This window comes from Lissotriton vulgaris, unplaced genomic scaffold (genome assembly GCF_964263255.1).
Source record: "Lissotriton vulgaris unplaced genomic scaffold, aLisVul1.2 SCAFFOLD_1510, whole genome shotgun sequence".
NCBI classification, from domain to species: Eukaryota; Metazoa; Chordata; class Amphibia; order Caudata; family Salamandridae; genus Lissotriton; species Lissotriton vulgaris.
In genome coordinates, this window is record NW_028250550.1 from 183504 (window position 1) to 204560 (window position 21057).

The window sequence follows — 21057 nt, forward strand, 5'->3', positions numbered from 1 at the left end:
CTATTGTTTCGATTGAGGTCTTGGTCTTGAAGATTTTTGTTGAATGTTCCTCTAGGTTATCTGTCAATGGGTGATAACATAAAATGCCCTTGTGATGGAGTAAGTGCACAAACTGATCTGCACTTTCTTTTTATTTGTAAATATTATTTAAAATATATAAAATGGTTTTAATTCTTTTTTTAAAAAATACAGACCAATCACCATGGGGCAATCTTATCAATTATTGCTCTCCCTGGACAATGAGGAAATCATTTGTCGCACTAGCACTTTCCTGAGGACTTCGGTGCGTGCTCGAAAAATGGACAAACCTTGACCATTCCATTTAATAATTGGAAATGTTTTATCTGATAAATTTGTATGCATGTATTATGTAATATATTATTGCTTTTGTATGTACTTTTATGAATTCATGGAATTCGAATAAAGATTCCTGAACTGAACCGTTGAGCACTACCAGCGGGAGGAAGAGGGAAACCAGCTTTTCCGCCTGCTGGTTCATAAGCTTTCTGCTTGTTGCTGGTTTACTGGTCTACAGGTTTACAGGCGGCAGAACAGAACTAACAGCGAATCACAGAGCTGTGCTCTTGAACCCCTGAGCTCTTGAACCCCTGAGCTCTTGAACCCCTGAGCTCTTGAACCCGGAGTCCTGTCCTAGAAAGGAGTATATCCGGAAGCATCCTTAGGCAGCGATTTAGAGCAAACTCATGAGGTCAGGCAGGACCAGAGGGTCTTTGGAGCCGAAATTGAAGGCAACAACGGGAAATAAAAAGGGAAATAAAACAAAAACAAACCCAAGCGCACCCCCCGGCACAGAGCCGAACATAATCACAACAGGAACCGGCCTCTGCTCATGAGACTGCAGCAATAAAACCGCAAGCTACGAACAAGCATCATCCACCAAAGATATACACAAAGTTCAACTTTTTAAAGGACGTGGGTTCAGCCATCTTCTCGAGCAACGAACACCTGCATGGCTTGCAAACACCACTGTTACCGTTGTCACTGCGACCATCAGACTCGCCACCACCAATGTTAACAATGACCACAAGCCCTTCTTCCCCAGAAAAACCCATGGCACAACTGCATCAAGGCGGGATCTAGAAGCACAGGAACATTAAAACCAATTCAGAGGACCCCATCTGTAAGTGGAAAGCCCCATGATTCTATCTCTAATCCGCAATCACCTCCTGCCCACCTGGTAGGACAGGATACATGTAGTCTGAGTAACATACAGAGGTTTTCACAGGCCGAACTTTCAGACAATGAGAACTTTTTTAGCATCATATTCAGGCGTCCAACAAGGTAATTGGCAAATTGAAAGGGCACCTGGGGCCGATCCAAACACAGAAGCTGCAGTATTTTCTAAGGAATCACTTCAGTCCCATGCAGAGTATACAATCCACGAGCCACAGCCACAGCACACGATCAAGTCTGTAAACCCAACGTCTGGAAATGCTCAACCACTCACAGATCTGGACTTCTATGGCCTAGCTGACGTACTGACCAACTCTGGAAGGCTGGGAGCAGGTTCTCAGGACCCTAGTCGGAAAGCTGATGGCATGGCAACAGTGTCTTATCTTAACACACTTGAATGGGAAGATATTCTTGCAAGTTATAATCCAGATCACAAAGAGCACCTCCACCTTTGCCCACCCCTGGCAGCCAACAACGCTAACAATATTAACAGTTTAAACGAGAGAGCTCGGGAAAGAACAAAACACCCGTACCTGGAATTCATTGCTAAATACAATCCAGCTAGCTGTCAAAGCCTTACAATATCAATCGGAAAAAATTGAGTTACAACTAACCCTCCTTAACACACTGGCAGTTTTCACAACCTGTATTGATGATAAGCTGGGCAACTTGAACAATTTGATAACGAGAGCACAAACAAATGCCTACCTTAGCTGCAATTGCAGCCAGGTAGTGGACAAACTAGCTACATTGCCCTCAATGCTAACTGGCCTCATAGGCGACATAAGGAACTTACACACAACGCAATAAAAGATCTGGGCTCCAACAAAATCAAAGAGGGAGCATCTAGGAGGGAAACATCCGGTATAAGGCCAAACGACCACCTTGCTTCTGAAAATGGGGAGATCAGACTGGACTGGGGATCCCACAAAAACTCTATGCAAAACGTAGACGACAAAAAAGGAAAGGGCGCAATCAAAAACCACAAACGCACAACAAAATACTTTATTTTCACTGGTACAAAGGAAAAACGTTCGGTTAACATAACCAATGCATGCCCAACAGATCGGGCAAACCATGCTTCAAACAGTTTTAATCAACAGCAAATACTAAACAGCAGTTCGCTGGATCAAGATGGGAAAGAGACCCAAGACTCTCCAACAAGAGACCAAACAAAACAAAATGATGCACACAAAAAAGAGGCCATGAAGATCCAACAGCCTATACAAATCAGTAGCAACAAGATCAAACAAGAGTGCGACACTCTAGGACAAGCGGGAAAACCAGCACCCTCAATCAAGGAGTCTACTTCCCTAGTGCAAGCACCTGACGAGATGATCAACCAAGAGGCACTAACACCAGTTGAAAGTAAGCAATCATCCACGACAAACCCCCATGAAGGGGACCGAAAAAGAATTACTGGTCCAATGCTAAGCTCAAACCACGAAGATCCAACCAGGGTCACAGCAATTAAGACTGCTCATTCCATTCCGAACCAAACAGTGCACTCACAGGTAAAATGGCCACTCTACACGGTTGCAAAACTAAAGCAAATTTCTTCAACCAAATCAATAACGCATCCCGCCACAACATCTGGGGAAAGTAATTACCTGGTAACGCATGATGTACAACTAGACTATGGACCAACAGCTAAAGCATACCACTCACCAACCAAACCGCAGAGAGAAGGAAGCATTAAACAGCCGACAGAGATCCTGGTTTTCTACCCTGAATATGTCAAAAGGGCAGCAGGACCTGCTAAATCGCAGCAATGTTCTCAGACTAATGGAATGCACACAAAGGACCTAGTCTCTGTAGATTTCTTACCCGCTGCTAACTCACAAAGCCCGGAGGCAACCAAGACAACTTGGACCTCTAGCAATGTCGCAGATTTGATTTTAGTGGAAGTAGAGCTATTTAAAAACTGGGGAATCAAGCTGGTCCCCCTACAAAGACCCAGCCTATCCTTCGCCATTTTTGAGCAGGACAAGTCTGGCGCCAGAGATACACCAGGTCCACACCTTTAGCGTCCTTAGGGACGCACTGGGAAGCTCACCTAAAAGAAGCAAGAGTAGCCCCTGGCAGCGACTAGCAGCACGTCCAACGGTGGCAGCAGGCCCTCACTTAGCACCATCCACGAGCAGCTTGAGCCCAGTGCTAAAGAAACATCAGACTCGCACTTTCAGTATAATTGGGACCACACGAGGAAGCTCACCAAAAGGAAGCATATGCAGCCTCCGGGGCCGGTCTGAAGCAAGCTCAATGGCGGTATCGGAGCAAAACAAAGCTCCTACAAGGGAAATACTGTCACGAACCATCTTTATACGCCCTGAAGAGGCCTGACGCTATCAACAAAACAGAAGGCAGCAGGGGCAGTGCATCAACTATAGGCATCTGCTCCTGGAACATTAATGGCCTAAACTTAAAAATGGACGATCCAGACTTCCAGCATTATATTACTCTGACATAATAACGCTGCAAGAAACCTGGCTTATACCTCCACAGCATATCACGGGCTATACTTGCTTTGCCACAGCAGCAGCAAGGACAAGCACATTTGGCCACCACTCAGGAGGCCTGGCTACCTACGTTTCAACTACATCAAGATATTCTGCAATCCTTATGGATTAATCTTCATCCACAACATTAGCAGTAAAGATAAAATTAGCCCTTGGGAATAAAGAAGCAGTATGCATAATTAACGCATACGTCCATCCCAAAATCAAAGCAAGACTCCTCTAAAATCTCCAATCATTTGGCTGTTTGTCACCCAGTTGGAAAAGCCACTCTTCCTTCTGACAAGGGACCTAAATCAAGATCTACTTGGCTCGTCAGCAGGAGAAGAGGCACTGGCTCTAAACGGAATCTATACTATACCAACGCAAAGTGCCCCACCAAACAGGAGAAAACACCAAAACAACCGTTTTCTGTACGACCTAGAACACCAAAACCTTCGGGCAGTTAACGGAAGATTTGACTCTCCTCCAGTAGAAACTTTCTATTCGACCACAGCAAGCTTTATTCGGACTATACTTTTGCTAGTCTTGCGTTATTCCCATACATCTTGGGGTTTAGAATGGGGCACAAGGGTGAAAGTGATAATCGCTTCCAGGAATGCCACATAATATCAAAGACTCAAACGCGTTCAGGCCAGATACAACGCTTGGATCGACTTACTCCATGAACCAAAAAAGGATCAAATGCACACCAGCTAATGCGACCATTCTGGCTGAAGCTGCACTTCAACTATACAACATCCAAAAATCAACTGCTGTCGGGTAAACTATCTACTGGGAGCACTACACGGGAATACTGCTAAAAACTGGCAACCAAGGTTGCCCCAAAAGTCAATCCTCCTAAAGAGAGCAGCAAAAACATCCTAAAGAACGAACCGCGAGCACAACTAAAGACACTAAAGATCCGTAAACCTGACATTACTGAAGCTGAGATTAGCCCCTCATAACATCTACCTACGAGCAGAGCTGAAACGCCAAAGGGCTGTGCTCAATCGAACAAAATGGAATATTAAAAAAGACTTTAAACTAGGTTTGGGAAAATTTACTATACGACACCAAAATTAACAGTGCCCGCTTCTGACAATCAGTGAATAGGATCATGCGCCCACAGCACAAAGTGGATCTCGCATCATGGAAGAGACTTGGATTAATTACCTCTCCAGTCACTTCAATGACCATTTATAGCACGCAGGAAAGGAAAACCGGATCAACAAGAGCACAGTCAGATTGTGTAACGTACATGTCTGCGATATCGGGTCAGGTCAATCAAGGCTCATTCACCAACAACCAAGACCACTCTAGAACTCAGCAGATAGCCTTAATCAAAAAGCAGATAACCAAAGGCAGGGAAAGAAGGTGCTCCAGGACCAAACTGTATCCCACCAGCCCTTTTTAAAGTAAAAAACAGAGTGGGCGAACATCATGCAAACTCTATTCACGGAAGTTAGGCTTTTAAACAGAATTCCAGAATCCTGGATGGGGTCGACGATCGTCCCTATTTACAAAAAAGGAGACCAGATGGACCCAAACAACTATCGCTTAGTAGCCCTCCTTGACAACGAGTCGAAATACTTCGCTTGCACCATCTTAGAGGAGATCGCACTTTAGGCTGAATCAAATCTGATCACACCACTGAACCAGACCGGCTTTCGGAAAAAAACTGGTACAGCAACTAATATCCTCGCCATTTCATTAATTATTGATGCAGCAAAAAACAAAAAAATCCCGCTGCATTCGATAACATCGAGAAAGGCAGACTATGGGGGAAATTGGCGCAATGGGGCATATCAGTCGACTCTAAACATGTTGAAGCTTCTTCACACTGACACCTGGCTACAGGTGAAACTAGGAAGCAGCACCCATCTGTCCTCAAAAGTTCATCCCACCAAAGGACTTAAACAAGGGTGCGTGCTTGCTCCAATATTGTTCATTCTCTTTATGGCGGATTTACCAAGACTACTTGATACCTGCAATTCCCACTTCCCGAGGATGGGAGAGAAAACTGAGTAACCTTCTGTACGCTGATAATGTTGTACTACTCGGCCACACCTATATTGGACTCCAGCAGCTTCTGACGGAAATGCTCAATTATGCAACGGAAAACACCTTAAAAATAAACCTGAGCAAGACTCGTACGATGTCAATCAACCACAACAAAAAACAGAAGACTTGGTTTCTTGGTGGTTTAAAAATTGAGCCAGCTTGCGAGTATAAATACTTGGGAGTTACTTTTGACAGAGAAGGCTCTTTTGTGCAGCAGAAGCAGGAAACAAGGAGAGGAGCACTGATAGCAGTGACGTTGAAAAACTTAGCCACCCAGCTGATGGGACTGACCCTGACCCACTATCGGAAAGTAATTCAGGCAAAGCTACTCCCCTAGATCACCTATGGCAGCAAGGCCTTGCGGGTAAGAGACTCTAAATGCCTGGACAACATACAGGTCAAAACTTACAGAACGTTTTCGCTCCCACTCCACACTTCGCCGGCTCAAATAAGACTGGAGTTCGGCCTGCAAAAAAAATCTAGCCAGGCACGGAGCATACATTTGCTGCCACAAACTAAGAACCGCCACTACAGACACATTAAACTCTTTGCTATGGCAGGACATACAAGGCAGGGACGCATCTCGGGCAAGAATTTACTTGCAGGCAGCGCTGAGCACAACTGAACTCTGCGCTTTGGGACATGCAACTTGGGCATAATACTTTTTAAACTAGTTTGGAAAATTGTCAAATTACTTTCCTTACTAGAGGACAAGGCTGTTTTCTCCAAAAGATCTCATGCATGGATGACCCTCAACTCGTACAAATCTTTGACACCACAAACATACTTTAGTCAGGGTTACCCAAAAGCCACAAAAATGAGGTTCCTGAAATATAGATTAGGGATTCTGCCAAGTACAGAGCACCTCCCACCATGGCTCATGACAGAGGGCAACAAGGCCTGCCCGCTCTGCAACTCGAAGAAGGGCGACATTCTCCATGTCACCGGTCTATGTGATGAACTACAGCAAGCCCGCCAACTGCTCCTTAAGGATCAGTTTAAGCAAAAAGGATTAGTACCAGAAGGCAAGCGGTGCTCGCCTGCCTGATTCCTGCAAATACTTAATTGAACTGCTGATATGTCAAATTTCTCGCGATGGTCGAGCAAAGCATTTCAAGGCCGCCTAAACCAGGGATCAACAGACACAGGCTAACAAGGCAGACTGACAGAAGGAAGCAAGGGAACCCACTGTTCCATCTTTGAAAAAAGGTGCTTGGTCAGCCACACTGTACCTTTTTAATCGCATGTTTATTTTTAACATTATTAAAGTATGATATTTTAAGATCCTTTGTAACATGTTTTGCACTGGTTTTAATTGACTATGCATATTTAACTTTACCTGGTCCTGAAATGAAACTTTGAGTCCATTGTTTGTCAGGCTTTCGATTCAGTCTTTTTTTTTTTTAGGGGGAGGAGCAGTTCAGAAGAATTCCAATGCTTGTTCTGAAGGTTCTGTTAGCCAAATACCCTTGCCCTTATTCTAACAGCATCCTAGTATGCCGGCTGAAACCCTAGTGCATACATTAGCTTTTAAGAGTACCTTTTATAAACAACTTTTTTCTTAAGTTAAAACATTTTCTTATCGAGATTACAGAGGTTTTTTTTTCTAGTAAGGGGTGACCAAATGGGGTTGTCAAACCAATTGTAGGCTTGTGCAGTGAAACAATTGATCACGTTTAGTCCACTCTCCTGTTTCCTTTGTCACTCAGCTGATTACTTAAGTTGATCTTTTTATTTTCAGTTCAAAACCAAAACACATTGGAAAGCCCCCTGAGTGAATTTGCTATCATTAAAAAGGAGCGGCCGAAAAGAACGGTAGGTAGTTATATAGTGAATGCATTCGGTGAGCCTTATATGGATCCAATACATCTCAATCATGTAACTTCTAGTTTTCAGTGAGTAGTGTTTCTGGTTGGTAGCTTTGTTGCAGTTCAAGTATTGCAAAAACCACAGTAGATGGACAGAATGCAGAATAATGTCATACATTCGCCCCAGTACAGAGATCAGGGCCTAAATCCATCGGGTTTTTTGCACACCACACCACCCCAGTTCAGACATGGCCATATGCAAATCCATCTGACCCTGTGCCTCATGGGAACAGTCCAGCCCGAACTGCCAAGCCATGCCTTAACCTGGACCGGAAACAAGCTTCTGGGGACCGGTTTCTGGCATTCCAGCCGTCTTCAGCCCGGCTTGCTTAAATCCAGGGGTGTGGAGTGCATGGGACTCACGTCTGAGCATACCCATCCCACTCGGGATGACAAATGCAAAAACCACAGGTGATGGACAGAATGTAGAACAATGTCATACATTCACCCCAGTACAGAGATCTGGGCCTAAATCCATCGTTTTTTCTGCACTCCACACCACCCCAGTTCAGACATGGCCATATGCAAATCAGTCTGACCCTGTGCCTCATGGGAACTGTCCAGCCCGAACTGCCAAGCCATGCCTTCCCTGGACGGAAGCTTGTTTCTGGTCCAGGATAAGGCATGGCTTGGCAGTTCGGGCTGGACTGTTACCATGAGGCACAGGGTCAGACTGATTTGCATATGGCCATGTCTGAACTGGGGTGGTGTGGAGTGCAAAGAACCGATGGGTTTAGGCCCAGATCTCTGTACTGAGCTGAATGTATAACATTGTTCTGCATTCTGTCCATCAACTGTGGTTTTTGCAGTTCAAGTATTACCTGTAATAAACAGCAGGTTTTGCAGCGTGAATCTTTCTGCATTCACTATCCTGTGCATTATTCCAGCATTTAGTGGTTGGGTCTTAGTTATTTTTTTCGTGGCCCAGGTGGGTGTCGACATCCCACAATTTGGTGTCCTTCGTGACGTCGACGTGCTTCTGGCAGAAGCTCCCACCTTTGGTCACCATCTTCAGAATCTGTTTTTTTTTTTTTTTTCGCCGTTGGGTATGGATCGTCACGGAAGAGTTCCAGAAACTTTTGAAGAAGTAATCAACGAAAACCAGCGAAAATTGGAGAATTCAGCACGACTGCAGGCCAGACAACAAGGACGATTAAGAACAGAGAAAAAAACCAAGAACTTCGGCGTCCAACTGAGATGCGCACAGAGGGGGCTCCCTGAGCACAGACGTGGACAAGACTCCATTCAAATTCCGCAACAATTACCACCACAAGTATGCACAGAAGGACCAGCACCTAGTTTGCAACCTCTGCTTGCCGCTCGACCAGCGATGCGAAGACTGCAACGCCTGCACAGCGTTCACGCTAAAGACCCTCCGTCAGATTTCAGGTGAGACAGCGAATGGCGAACTACATGCTGCAGGGGCAAGGATCACCCCCATCGCTCCGAGACTTGGGCCTCTCCAATGGGGGAAGAGGACAACATTGCACAGGGACCAGAAGACTGCGCGGTCGTTGAGACCGATAAGAAGTCGGTGAAGGTGGAAAGAACCTTGACTGACGCTTCAAAGAGTGATACAAAGTCCTCGAAAGGGGTGCTGCCATGTCAACTCCACGCCTGCAGCTGCACCCATGGACAAACAGTCCAGCGGATCCTTCGATAGGGACTCTAAGCCGGCAAACTCTGAAGACACCTAGGTCGTCTAAGCGGAGTCTAGAAAAGGACCGCTAGACGCAAAGGGAAAGAGTTAAAGGTGACTTTGAGGCAGACAGTGAAGCGTCCGAGCGCTCGACGCTGAACATACGGGCGAGCTGGAGAAAGAGCAGGCTCAAGGCCGAAACGGCAAAAATCCTCCAGCGACAGAAGGATTTAGACGACTGGATGAGCCAGTACACCATTCCTTCAAGGCCTGCAGCTGAAGCAGATTTCGAAGAGGGGATAGGGGATTCAGTGTACGCCAGAACCTGCCGAAGAACAGGAGGAAGAGGTCCCAGATTACTTCGTGGCAGAAGACGGAGGGGATCAACAGACCTACCAGAACTCAACATCCTTGGAGGTGCAAGACCTTGAGTGGCAGGTTCTCAACGCCGAAAACCCGGAAGAGGGTGTAGTCCTATCCGTTGAGGCCTTTGCCGCCGTACGACCTTGGCATATACAATATGGTCCTAAAGAACTCTGCAGCCACATATGGAGTGAAACTGGAGGAAAAGCCTAAAGTTTTTCTCCTGGAAAATCTACTGCCTACATAGACCAAGAGCCAATTTCTAGCCATGCTCATAAGTGTGCTGGACCAGGGAAGGGAGGCCTTCAGGGAGCCAGCTATATGTAAGTCAGTGACACCAAGGACAGAGAAGAAATATAAACATTCCTCGCAAGACCCAGCATATATTCAGGGATCAGTACCTGCTGACTCTATAATTGCATCAACAGATAGGAAGAGGGCCAACGTGCCCACTAACTCCGGACCACCTCCAGACAAGAACAGGAGGACGGACCTCACAGGAAGGAAGATGGAGAAGAGTACGGCGATTCAATGGCGCATCACCATCTCAAATGCCTTGATTAACAGACATGCCTACCAGCATTGGGAGGAAGTCGGCCAACTGCTCAAACACCTCCCGGAGCAGTACCAACAGAGGGCACACCTCGTGGAAGAAGGCAGGAGCATGGCCAACACATGCCTGAAATCGGCCCTGGACGCAGCGGAAACATCCAGTAGGCAGATGATGATTGGGATTACGGAGCGAAGGCATGCCTGGCTAAGTATCTCTGGGTTCAAGCCAGAAGTCAAAAATAACATCCTGAACACGCCCTTCAACGGAGAACTGTTCGGCACTCCAGTTGACAAACTTGCACAGCTAAAAATGGACAATGAAGCAGCAAGGTCCATGGGAGCGCTGCAGTTCAGGGGAATGAGAAGGGGCATCTTCAAGGAGACCAACAGGCAGAGTAAATAGCCAACCGGGAACATCGCATTAAGCCTTCCAACAGGGTTACCAAGGAAGCAACCAGACAAAGCAACTGGGACAGCAACAGCAAAACTGGCAGTACCAGCCACTGGGGGCCAAACCCTTCGAGGGCGCTCGAATGGACGAGGTCAGACAAGAGGTCAGCAACCCACCTCCAAGTGACTCCGCTGTAAGAACGCCTACCCACACTACACCTCTAAGGAGGCAGCAATACAAGGAAAAGGACAAACTATTAGTACCACAACACAGAGTTCCACGAGCACATAACCTGCAGGAGGCAGAATCTGACACTTCTTTCAGGAGTGGAAGGTCACAACCGACAAATGGATACTAAACCTCATACAACAAGACTACTGCATAGAACAGGAAAAGCCACCTCCAAACAGGAACCCATACTACAAGGCACACTCCAGCAGAACTATCGCTCTTGCTGCTAGAGGCACAGGAGCTCCTAAAGGAGGCAATCGAGACGGAGCTATAAAACGAAGAAAGAAAGGGGGTCTACTCAAACTACTTCCTCCTACCAAAGGTAAACTAAATGTTAAGACCTATTCTGGACCTACGGTTCTTAAACAAATTCGTGAAGACTCCAAAGTTCAAGATGACATCTCTGCAAGAAGTAACACCCCATATAAAGGAAGGGGATTACATAGCAACTATAGACCTAAAGGACTCTTACCTACACATCCCCATGAACGCGACACAAATGCGAACTAAGATTTGTAATCCAGGAAACACACTACCAGTTCAGCCCTAGCATTCGGCCTAAAGTCCGCACCAAGGGTTTTCACAAAATGCATAGCAGCAGTAGCAGCACACCTACGGAGGCAGGGGGTACACGTATACCCGTACATAGACGACTGCATTTGCTGTATGAGTTTACCTTTACCAGCCAAACACATTCAGCAGGTTACTCTTACACTAATGCAACTAGGGTTTTCAATACATTGGAGTAAATCCTCGACCGAACCAGAACAAGTGAAGATATTCCATTGGGCAGAGATCAACACCTTACAGGAAAAGGTGTTCCCCAGCACAAGGAGAACACAGGCACTACTGAAGGAGACACTTCGCTACCACAAGGGGCAAGTTCTGACAGTGAGGACTGTGAGCAAACTCATGGGAATGATGGTGTCATGCATTCACCTAGTTCCAAATATTCGCCTCCATGAGACCAATCCAAGAATGGCTCCAACACCAATGGTCACAAACTGGGAGTTGGGAAGATCTAGTCACACGCAGTGCAGCAGGAAATAGTGTGGTGAAACAAAGAGAACCTAGCACAGGGGAAGCATTCACACCACCAACTCCCAACGGTGACCATCACAACAGATGCCTCCCACCTGTGGTGGGGAGCTCACATGAACCAACTCAAAGTGAGGGGGTTATGGACACACTCTGTAAAACACACCAACTACCTAGAGCTAAAGACAGTGTTCCTAGCCTTGAAAGCATTTCAGAAGAAGCTGTACGGGAACAGGGTGTTGATCCAAACAGACAACACCACAACCATGTTCTACATCAACATGCAAGGGGAAACACTCAGTAGCACTAGCACAGGAGATCTGGACATGGGCCATTCTACTGCGTATAGACCTACTAGCAATACACCGATCAGGAAAGGACAATGTGGAAGCAGACCGACTCGGCAGACAGACGTCCACATCCCACAAATGGGAAATCAACCAACCGGAAATAGAGAAAATATTCCAAAGGTGGGGGACACTTCAAATAGACATATTTGCAACACACCAGAATGCAAAATGCCAACACTTCGCAACCAGACAACCAGACCACCAGTCACAAGTGAATGAACTATGGATGAGTTGGTCAAAGACTTTGCATATGCTTTTCCCCGATACCACTGATGCACAGGGTACTCAACAAATGCAGGATCAGCAGCATGACACTAATTCTGATAGCACCTCAGTGGGCCAGGCAGTCCTGTTTCTCACAGATAGTAGAAATGGCACAGGAACCAGCATACAGGTTCCCAAAAAGACCTGTTAACAATGCAGAACGGAAAGGTTCTGCACCCAGAGCCAGAGAGCCTCAGCCTAGCAGCATGGCTCCCGAAGACCTAGCATTTGCACACCTCAAACTACCAGCAAGTACCATGGCAGGTCTCAGAAGCAAGGAGAACGACAACAAGGATGTGCTACTTAGCAAAAGGGATATGATTCTCCCAATGTTGCATCAAGGAGAAACTACAACGGAAGATCACAAGGGAATCCACAGTACTAAAATACTTAACGTACCTGCTACAAAGCAAACTAAGCTACACATCCCTATGGGTGCACTTAGCGGCAATAGTTGCTTAACTGAGGGGAGAAACCGGGAAGAGTGTCTTCACCTCCCAAGTTGTGAAGAGATTTCTGGAAGGAGCTAAAAGAATCACACCCCAAAAAGGATGCCAGCACCAACATGGAACCTCAATGTGGTGCGGACTCAATTGATGAAGGCGCCGTTTGAACCTATTCACAAGGCAACACTGCACATGCCCACACTTAAGACCGCCTTCTTAGTGGCTGCCACTTCGGTACGAAGAGTAAGTGATTTGCAGCGCTAACTCCAAGAACCCTACCTACAAATACACAGCGACCGGAATGTAATGAGAACGGACCCACACTTCATGCCAAAGGTGGTGTCTCGATTCCACACTAACCAAAGCCCAGCTTTTTCCAAAAACCGACTACAAGCACAAAGGGCGCTGCACACACTGGACGCCAGAAGGGCTATCATGCACTTTATAGAAAGGACAAAAGAGTGCAGGAAAACAACAGTTCTTTGTATCCTTTGCCAGCAGTTTTTTTGGGACGGCCAGTCACCAAAAACACCATTGCACGGTGGATTGCACAAGCAATTCAACTCTGCCACAAGCGGGCAGTACAAGAGTTACAAGAAGCAGCTCAGGCTCACTCTACTAGGAAGAAAAGAGCAACAATTGTGTTTCTAGCAAACACACCTATTCAAGACATTTGCCAAGATGCAACATGGTCTTCAGTGCACACATTCACTAAGCACTACTGTGTGGATATTCAGATGAATAAGTAAGCGCAAGTGGGACAGCAGGTCTTAGAACACATTTTCAGTAACCAGTGCTCCTCTTCCACCCAACCACCTCAATAAGGACAAACCGCTACTAAGTCTATGCACAGCCTAGTGCATCCAGAAAGATTCACACTGCAAAACTTAGTTTCTTACCTGTCAGTGTTGTTTTGCAGCTTGATGACTTTCTGGATTCACTAGCGATCCTACCCTACTCCGCCAGAAAGATGACACCGGAGGAAAGGAGGATTAAATTGCAATCATAACTAAATGGATCAACAAAGGAAGATAACCCAAGACTAGGAAAAAAATCTGAAGATGGCGACCAAAGGTGGGAGCTTCCGCCATAAGTGCGTCTACGTCACGGACACCAAATGGTGGGATGTCGACGCTCACCTGGGCCACGAAAAAAATATATACTAAGATTAAGGACCCAACCACTAGATGGCTTGATAATGCACAGCATAGTGAATCCGGAAAGTCTTCAAGCTCCAAGAATACACAGACTGGTAAACTATACGTTTTAATCTTGCTAAGACTGTTCTGTGCTTTTGGTCCACTTTCTGCCTTAAGCATGGGCTATCCTATAATAAAAACGGTCCCACTAGTAGTGTGGGTCACGATTCTATTCAATGTTTAAAGGGATGATCAGGAAATTGTGTTTCTGAGGTTCAATTCAATGTACAATTCGTATTTATTGGTGAAATATTTTCAAGCATGTCTAGTAAACGTTTTATAGCTGGGTTATTTTGAATGAGTGTGTTGAAGACCTACAGTAGAGAATTGACACCTAATGAGGCAACGTCTTTCCATGGCTCATAATTTAGTCAACTGTGCTAGATAATTTGGTCCTTTTGCTGACCAGTTCCGGTACCCTATCTGTAGGTTCGGCTCTTAACCTCATAGATGCTCGTAAACATCCCTCCCCAGTGCTGCGCTGTCCATTGGAACTAGTGCTGAATGGACGTCCAATGGTCGTGCGCAGCACTGGGGAGGTAGTGCTGCCGTCGGCCAACGCCCTGACGCAGCACTTAAGGGGTTAATGCGGTTTATCCATCTTCTGAAACTCCGGAGTATACGGATGCCTGCCTATAATCCTTGCAACTGCAGCTTCACTTATGCCTCTGTTGTGCTTTCTTTGCTTGTGAGGCCATGTACCTCACCTCTTCTGTGGAAGCTGGTGAACTGGCAGATGGAAGGCTTCTCACTCCTGCCATTGTCCTTTCAAGCTCCTTTGGTTGTATTGATGCTACACGAGAAGTTCAGAGTCCCACTATAATCCTCCCTGTCTTGGACAAAAAATAAAAAAGGTGCGGACTGACTTTCATGAACAGGGGGCAAATGTACTATGGCTAGGTATTCCTACTAACTTGTCAAAGCTTACCAAAACAATGATTTAAAGCTTACTTTTTGTGAAGAAGTACTCTAGCGCAAACTTTAACCACATGTGCATCTAGGAAGGATAACCATGCTGTAGAATAGAAGTTTGAAGTATCTTATTTGAGTGGCAGGTGGGTGATGTGTTTGGGGCGGCTATGGAACGAACCCAGGCTGTATACTGCCTAGAGACTGATCTATACTGTGCCGCGGTGCTCCAGCCTGCATATTATTATAAGGCATATTTGAATAAAAATAGATCGGGCGCTAGTGGGTGGGTTTTTCTCGGGATCCCTGATTAAGTACCCCACTTAAATGGGCCCTTGTTTATGAACTGCCCAACTCCACCTTTTTGTTTACATCTGGACTCTACCAGTGTTGCTGTGAAGCCCCGAAATGTATAAATGTGGTATTTTCTATTGAGTGGGCATTTGTGGATCTTTTGTTGCCCTTGTGGTGGTTTGCTAGCAAAGGTGTCGATAGGAATTAGTTTGCCGAAAGGTTGTATTATTTATTGTTGAAGGTGGCCTGCGAAGGGGTGGAGAATGAAGCTGACTGGGGACTGAATGTCAATGAGGACACCATGGAGCAGGCCCGCAAGAACATTCTGAACGTGCTGAACGGTGGTAACCTGAAAGAACTGAAATCTTTGCAGAAGATTGGTGACAAGAAGGCCAAGCTCATCATTGGCTGGAGACAGATCAACGGGCCTTTCTTGAAGGTAACAGCAAAGGGATCTCTCAGTAGGAAATCCTCTACAGCAAACGTGTGCATGTCTGAGCTAGTGTAATCGTCTTCTTCCTTCCAGCTGCCTCTTTTCTGTTCTCCTTAACACCCTTGGATGTCATTTACCGATTTTAGTGTTGGGAGAATAATACATTCTGTTACTTCCAACAGGCCTGATTACCAATTTCCCCCATTGTCTAATCGCTGGTTCTGAGCGTATGCAGCTATTCCGCCCAGAATGATGTCATTTATGTAATGTGTGATCTATCACTGGTGTGGCATCGCCTCTCATGAAATACTACCTCAGATTTCCATTGTTTAGAACTAGTATTTCAGGGGGTCAGTAATGTCTGAATGTGTTTTATCGGCACAAGATGAGCTGCCCCTGAAGTTTAGTATTCGAATGACATTTCTAGCTTTGCTCGCTGAGGGCTGTCATGCCCAAGATCACACCCGATTAATCAGCAGAGGTAATGCGCCCATAAATTGTATTGTTCCTTCCTGCTACTTTGGTGTCACCTCCGCTTTCATCATTGGATCAGTCTTTTGATATCTAGATGTTGTAAAATAGACATGAAAGGTTTAGTTATGTCCTGATTAGGGTCACTTTCAGAAAGTCTTACAGAAACTACACTGTACGCATTCCTACCCGTTCTGGTCTCGTTTCTTAGAGGTATATAGTGGTGTTCATTCACACTTGCCAGAGATGCTGAAAGAGCTCTTTTGAGCTCCTTATTTATGTGCTAAGAAATGTTTTATTGTGTACTATACCGTGATGCCAAATTCTGTGTGAAGTCCGTGCATTGCAACAAATGCCTAGAGGCGCTGCTGATTTTTGCACAGCCTGCTGGCAGACTCCTGCAGGATTTCCACCACCACCACTCCAAATACCACTCAGTGCCACATAATTACACGCCACATAATTGCACTGCACCCAATGCAACACACTCCACACAATACCACTCAGTGCCACATAATTACACGCCACACAATTACACTGCACTCAATGCAACATACACTCCAAATACCACACAGTGCCACATAATTATATGCTACATCTTTACACTGCACTCAACATACACTCCAAATACCACTCAGTGCCACATAGTTGCACTATATATCGCCCCTCGGGGGCGCCCACACGGCATCAACTGGTTTAAATATATTATCTCAATGTTTCAAGCTTTATTACAAATGTCACAAAAAGATGTTAATTCACTTCTGTTCTTGGATTTTCGTCACAATAAAATACACTGAAAATAATCTTCACGAAAGTTATTTACAAAAGTTTAAGCTATTGCCATTATAAATTACAATAACTTTTATTTAAGTATTAATTATTTAAAATAAAATAAAAGCCATTGTTTGTAATATCAATACATCTAAGTCACGTAAATGCAACACATATTGCATTACAAATGCTATAGGTGTCACATTTGCGAAAGTTATAACTTTTGGAATTGTAAATGACAAAGCTATTTATTTTGTAATTTTCAAAACCAACACATATAAAAAAATATGTCACTTACAATACCAATAGCTCAAACTTTCCTAATGCTAGACCTATTGCATTGCAAATGCTTGTTGTTTGTGTCCACACACCACAGCAGAGTTGGTTTTCTGGTGTCCAGTGCTAGTAAAGAACCACGACTCTTCTGAAGGTGACCTCCTAATGACCTCTTACAGGCATGGATTCTGGCCGATCTGAAGAAGTTGAACCCCGCCTCGTCTGCCGCCCTGCATAGTGCAGACTCTCCCAGTCAGTGGCCCGGCACATGCGTGTCCTGACACATGAAGAGCCGCAGTGTGGGCTACCTGCCCCACGGGCATTCTGCAGGCAGTGAGATCGCTTCTCGAAGCCATACGCAATTTGACTGGATCACTCTGGCCTGATACAGCAGTGATTATATTGTTCACTTGACATTGATTACAGAAAATTGGGGCTTTTTGGAGCACACCATTTAGTCCCTATTCAGTCTTCATTATAATCCTCACTTCTCAGGGTATAGGTAACCCTCTAATGGATAATTGAAACAACTCAATAACACTAATCCGAGAACAAAGATCCAGATAGGTCCATCTTGTTGTTCAACAATCCTCTATTTGTATATAGAAAGATGTAAAAAAAAAAACTCCCAGCACGCGGTGGGTTTGAGTTGTTTCAATTATCCATTAGACTAGAGAGCCCTAATTTTCTGAATTTAATTTAACACCTTGAGGTAGTAGGTGTTGGGGGGCGAATATAGCACCCGTATATGGTTGCACAGTGGATATCCATATTTAGCACGCTGAATAAGTGCTATACTGCAGTTCAGTTTAGTTAATGTGCGGGCGTTTCTCTATGGGAAAAATACTTCCTGTTTTTTTGTGTTCACTTGACATTAAACTCAAAGCTAAACCTCAGTCCATTTCGATTGCATTATTTTTGGCTTTGTGTTCAGCAATGGAAAAGGTACGTTCCGGCTGGGTGGGCTACAGGTGAAAATAAAATAATGGCCTGCTGCACAGCTGGTTTGATGTATTCTGGGGGGGGGGGGGGGCGAAAGTGAGGCAAAACAAGTAATTATTAGCATAGTTACAAGAACCATTTATTTACTTGGCTGCTCCTGCGGTTCGTTTTTATTTTGCTGCAGTTTTATCTTGAGGTTTGGCGTTTGTGATGACTCCCATGTACTACAGCCGCATACTTGCTTTTCTTTTATAGGTGGACGACCTCCAGAAAGTTGAAGGAATATCCGCCAAGATGGTGTCGTCTTTCTTGAAGGTGAAGTGTACTGCGTGCTCAAAACAAAACTGCTGGGGGGCTGATTCAAAGATCCCCTTTTGTATTTTTTTTTTCGTATTAGAACACTAGCTCTAGTAGAATGCTAAAGCTGTCTGCAGTTAGACCTAAAGATGTCCTGGCCTGTCCATTACACAAGGCCTCTGTGTTTGTGCAGTAGATGCCGTGGTTTATGAGGAGTGGCATTCCCACGCCTCACTCAAACTTGTGCAGACACGTCACGTGAAGCCCATTTTGCTTGATTGTAGGAACGCCTTATATGTAGTTTGTGCCGGAATCTGGTTTTAGGTCAGTATATTACTAAGCTTCTCACCCGCCAACATTCCTTTGTAATCTGTTATTAATAGATTCAAACAGTAAATGCTTTTTTTTTTAATCGTGAACTGTGAGCTTTTTTTTTAATGTAATATTTTTTCTTTCTTTTGGCAGGCTAACGTTCTCAGCAGCCTTGAATGCTGACCGCCGCTGCTGCCCCTGTAAATACATGAAGTCGTTTGCAACACCATTTTGTACAGTTTCCAAAACGTGTTGACTGCTGTTTGTCAGGAAGGAGTGTTCCTCTTCACTTCCCTTGGCTGACTTCAACCTGTGCTACAACTGCTCTTAGCATTTTCTGCAGGATGTGGAAACGAGAAGCCTGGTGAAGTGTGCACTCAGCCCAACTAGCTCCGTTTTGGGACAGTCCGCTTTTAGCAGTCGCATCTGTGTGCAGCATAGCAACGACAGGCATTCGCAGGCGAACTTGGGTTGTCAGTTTGTGTTTTGTCTTTTTTAACCAATTTGCACTAGCCCTCGTTTTATTTCTTCAGATGCACAAAGCCTAACTGGCGGTCTGTGCCATCTCCCTGTTACTTTGACTCATGTCTGTAGCCCTGGAATTTCTACAAGCCACTGCTAATATTCACTAAAATCTTAGCTTGCACAGCCAAGTCAAGTTTTGTGTAGGCAGGAGAGCTGGATACATATTAGTATTTGTGTACCAGATCGTTGTTTTAATTCGTTTTAGTTGTTTCTTAGTTAATTTTCAATCGTTTTAAATTTCGGACATATACACATTATGCAAATGCAGGCTCCCATAAGTTACATCCCAAATGAAATTTGCATGTGTATGCTCAATTTTTATTTGTTTGTTTTAATGTTGGTCTTTTTCAGTATATCACTAGACAGTTGCAAGTAGGAAACCGTGATCTTCGCTGTTCAAAGCAGTTCTGGAATACTCCTAAAATTAACTTTAGAAAATCAAGGTGCCGCCTTGACCAATATATTGTTGCCCATATTTTATTTAACCCACCCAGATGGTCATCAAATTTCTTCCATCCAAAGCTAGCCCTGGACCATAAGAATGTACTACCGTTTTCCCAGACAATGTTTGACACAGCATGACATGGTTATATCTGTTTTTGTAAATATCTTCTGTATAGTATTTTATAACGCTCAGGCTGTTGAGCGTTGATTACATTTCTTGGGTGTCATGGATCATCCGTACATTTCCACTGAACTATCTATGCTGATCGGAACCCAAGTTGTTGAAAATTTCAGACAGGGTTGTCTTCGATTATGAAATCCCCTGCGCATGCTTGAACATGCTCAGTTCATTTAATTTTTTATGTTGATCCTTCCAGATGTTCTAACTCTTTGGCCCTTAGTATTGAGTGCACTTCTTAGAAATTGGAGCAACTGAGAATAATCACCCTGACAGTTTGTGACATTTGTAGTTATTGTTGGGGGGGGGTCTAGGTATTCTCAGATTTTACATTTATTGTATGAGTGGTGTACAGTTTTTGTGTAATCTTTTACAGCAATGTGTATTTGTGGTTGCTCTTTGCTATTTAATAAACCACATTTTTTACCCAGCTCTAGTAATTGGTTTTATTTGCTGAAAATCGCTAGTTTTATTGAAATTATTATTTTTTTTAAAACTTTATTGTGCATTGAAATAAAGTTACACACAAGGGCCTACAACCACAGGGGCCGGCCGCTAGTCAAAGTAGATGAAATCATTATATACCACAGCCCTTTCGCCGACATCCCTGAGGCCCGGCAGCGATTCACTATGAGATCCGTAGCAACACAGAATAGTCGTGGTAGAATATTATTTTTTTTTTTTACAAAAGAAATGAAATAAAAAAAGAACAAGTCTCAAGGCATGAAGACATTGTATACGGAATTGTGCTCGTACGGGAGGGACCTCCAAATACAAATTTGTGTGAGCTACTAGTTAATGAAGGGGGGCCAGCGGGGAAGCCAGGGATCGAAACAAAATTTAAACGAGACATGGAATGTCGGATCAGGGGGAGAGGGAGATGTCCAGATTGTCATCAAAGGGGGGTGTACATATGTTTCCTCGATAGGTGTTCCATTGGCTCCAAACTTTAGTCCACGCCCCAGGTCTGCCCCTAGCCAAATAGTCTTTTCTCTAAACATGCACCAATCCATATTTTCCTTCCATACCGACAGTGGGCGGCCGCCGGGAACCCCACAACTGTGCAATGTCTCTCTTGGCAATCATGTTCCCAAGGGTTGCCCACCGGGTC

At 44.8% G+C, this 21057-nt stretch overlaps 1 protein-coding gene across 2 annotated transcripts in view; it reads left to right on the plus strand.

Moving 5' to 3' along the window:
• The window catches only part of KIF22 (kinesin family member 22), a 157828-nt gene extending 137452 nt beyond the window's left edge, over positions 1 to 20376 (plus strand). For both annotated transcript variants that reach the window (XM_086950588.1, XM_086950589.1), the window contains exons 11-14: positions 7495 to 7568; positions 15539 to 15736; positions 18446 to 18505; positions 18953 to 20376. In XM_086950588.1, coding sequence (XP_086806714.1) covers positions 7495 to 7568; positions 15539 to 15736; positions 18446 to 18505; positions 18953 to 18982 — 362 coding nt within the window. In that variant the 3' untranslated portion in view covers positions 18983 to 20376. The remainder of the gene's footprint in view (positions 1 to 7494; positions 7569 to 15538; positions 15737 to 18445; positions 18506 to 18952) is intronic.
• The last annotated feature ends 681 nt before the right edge of the window (positions 20377 to 21057 follow it).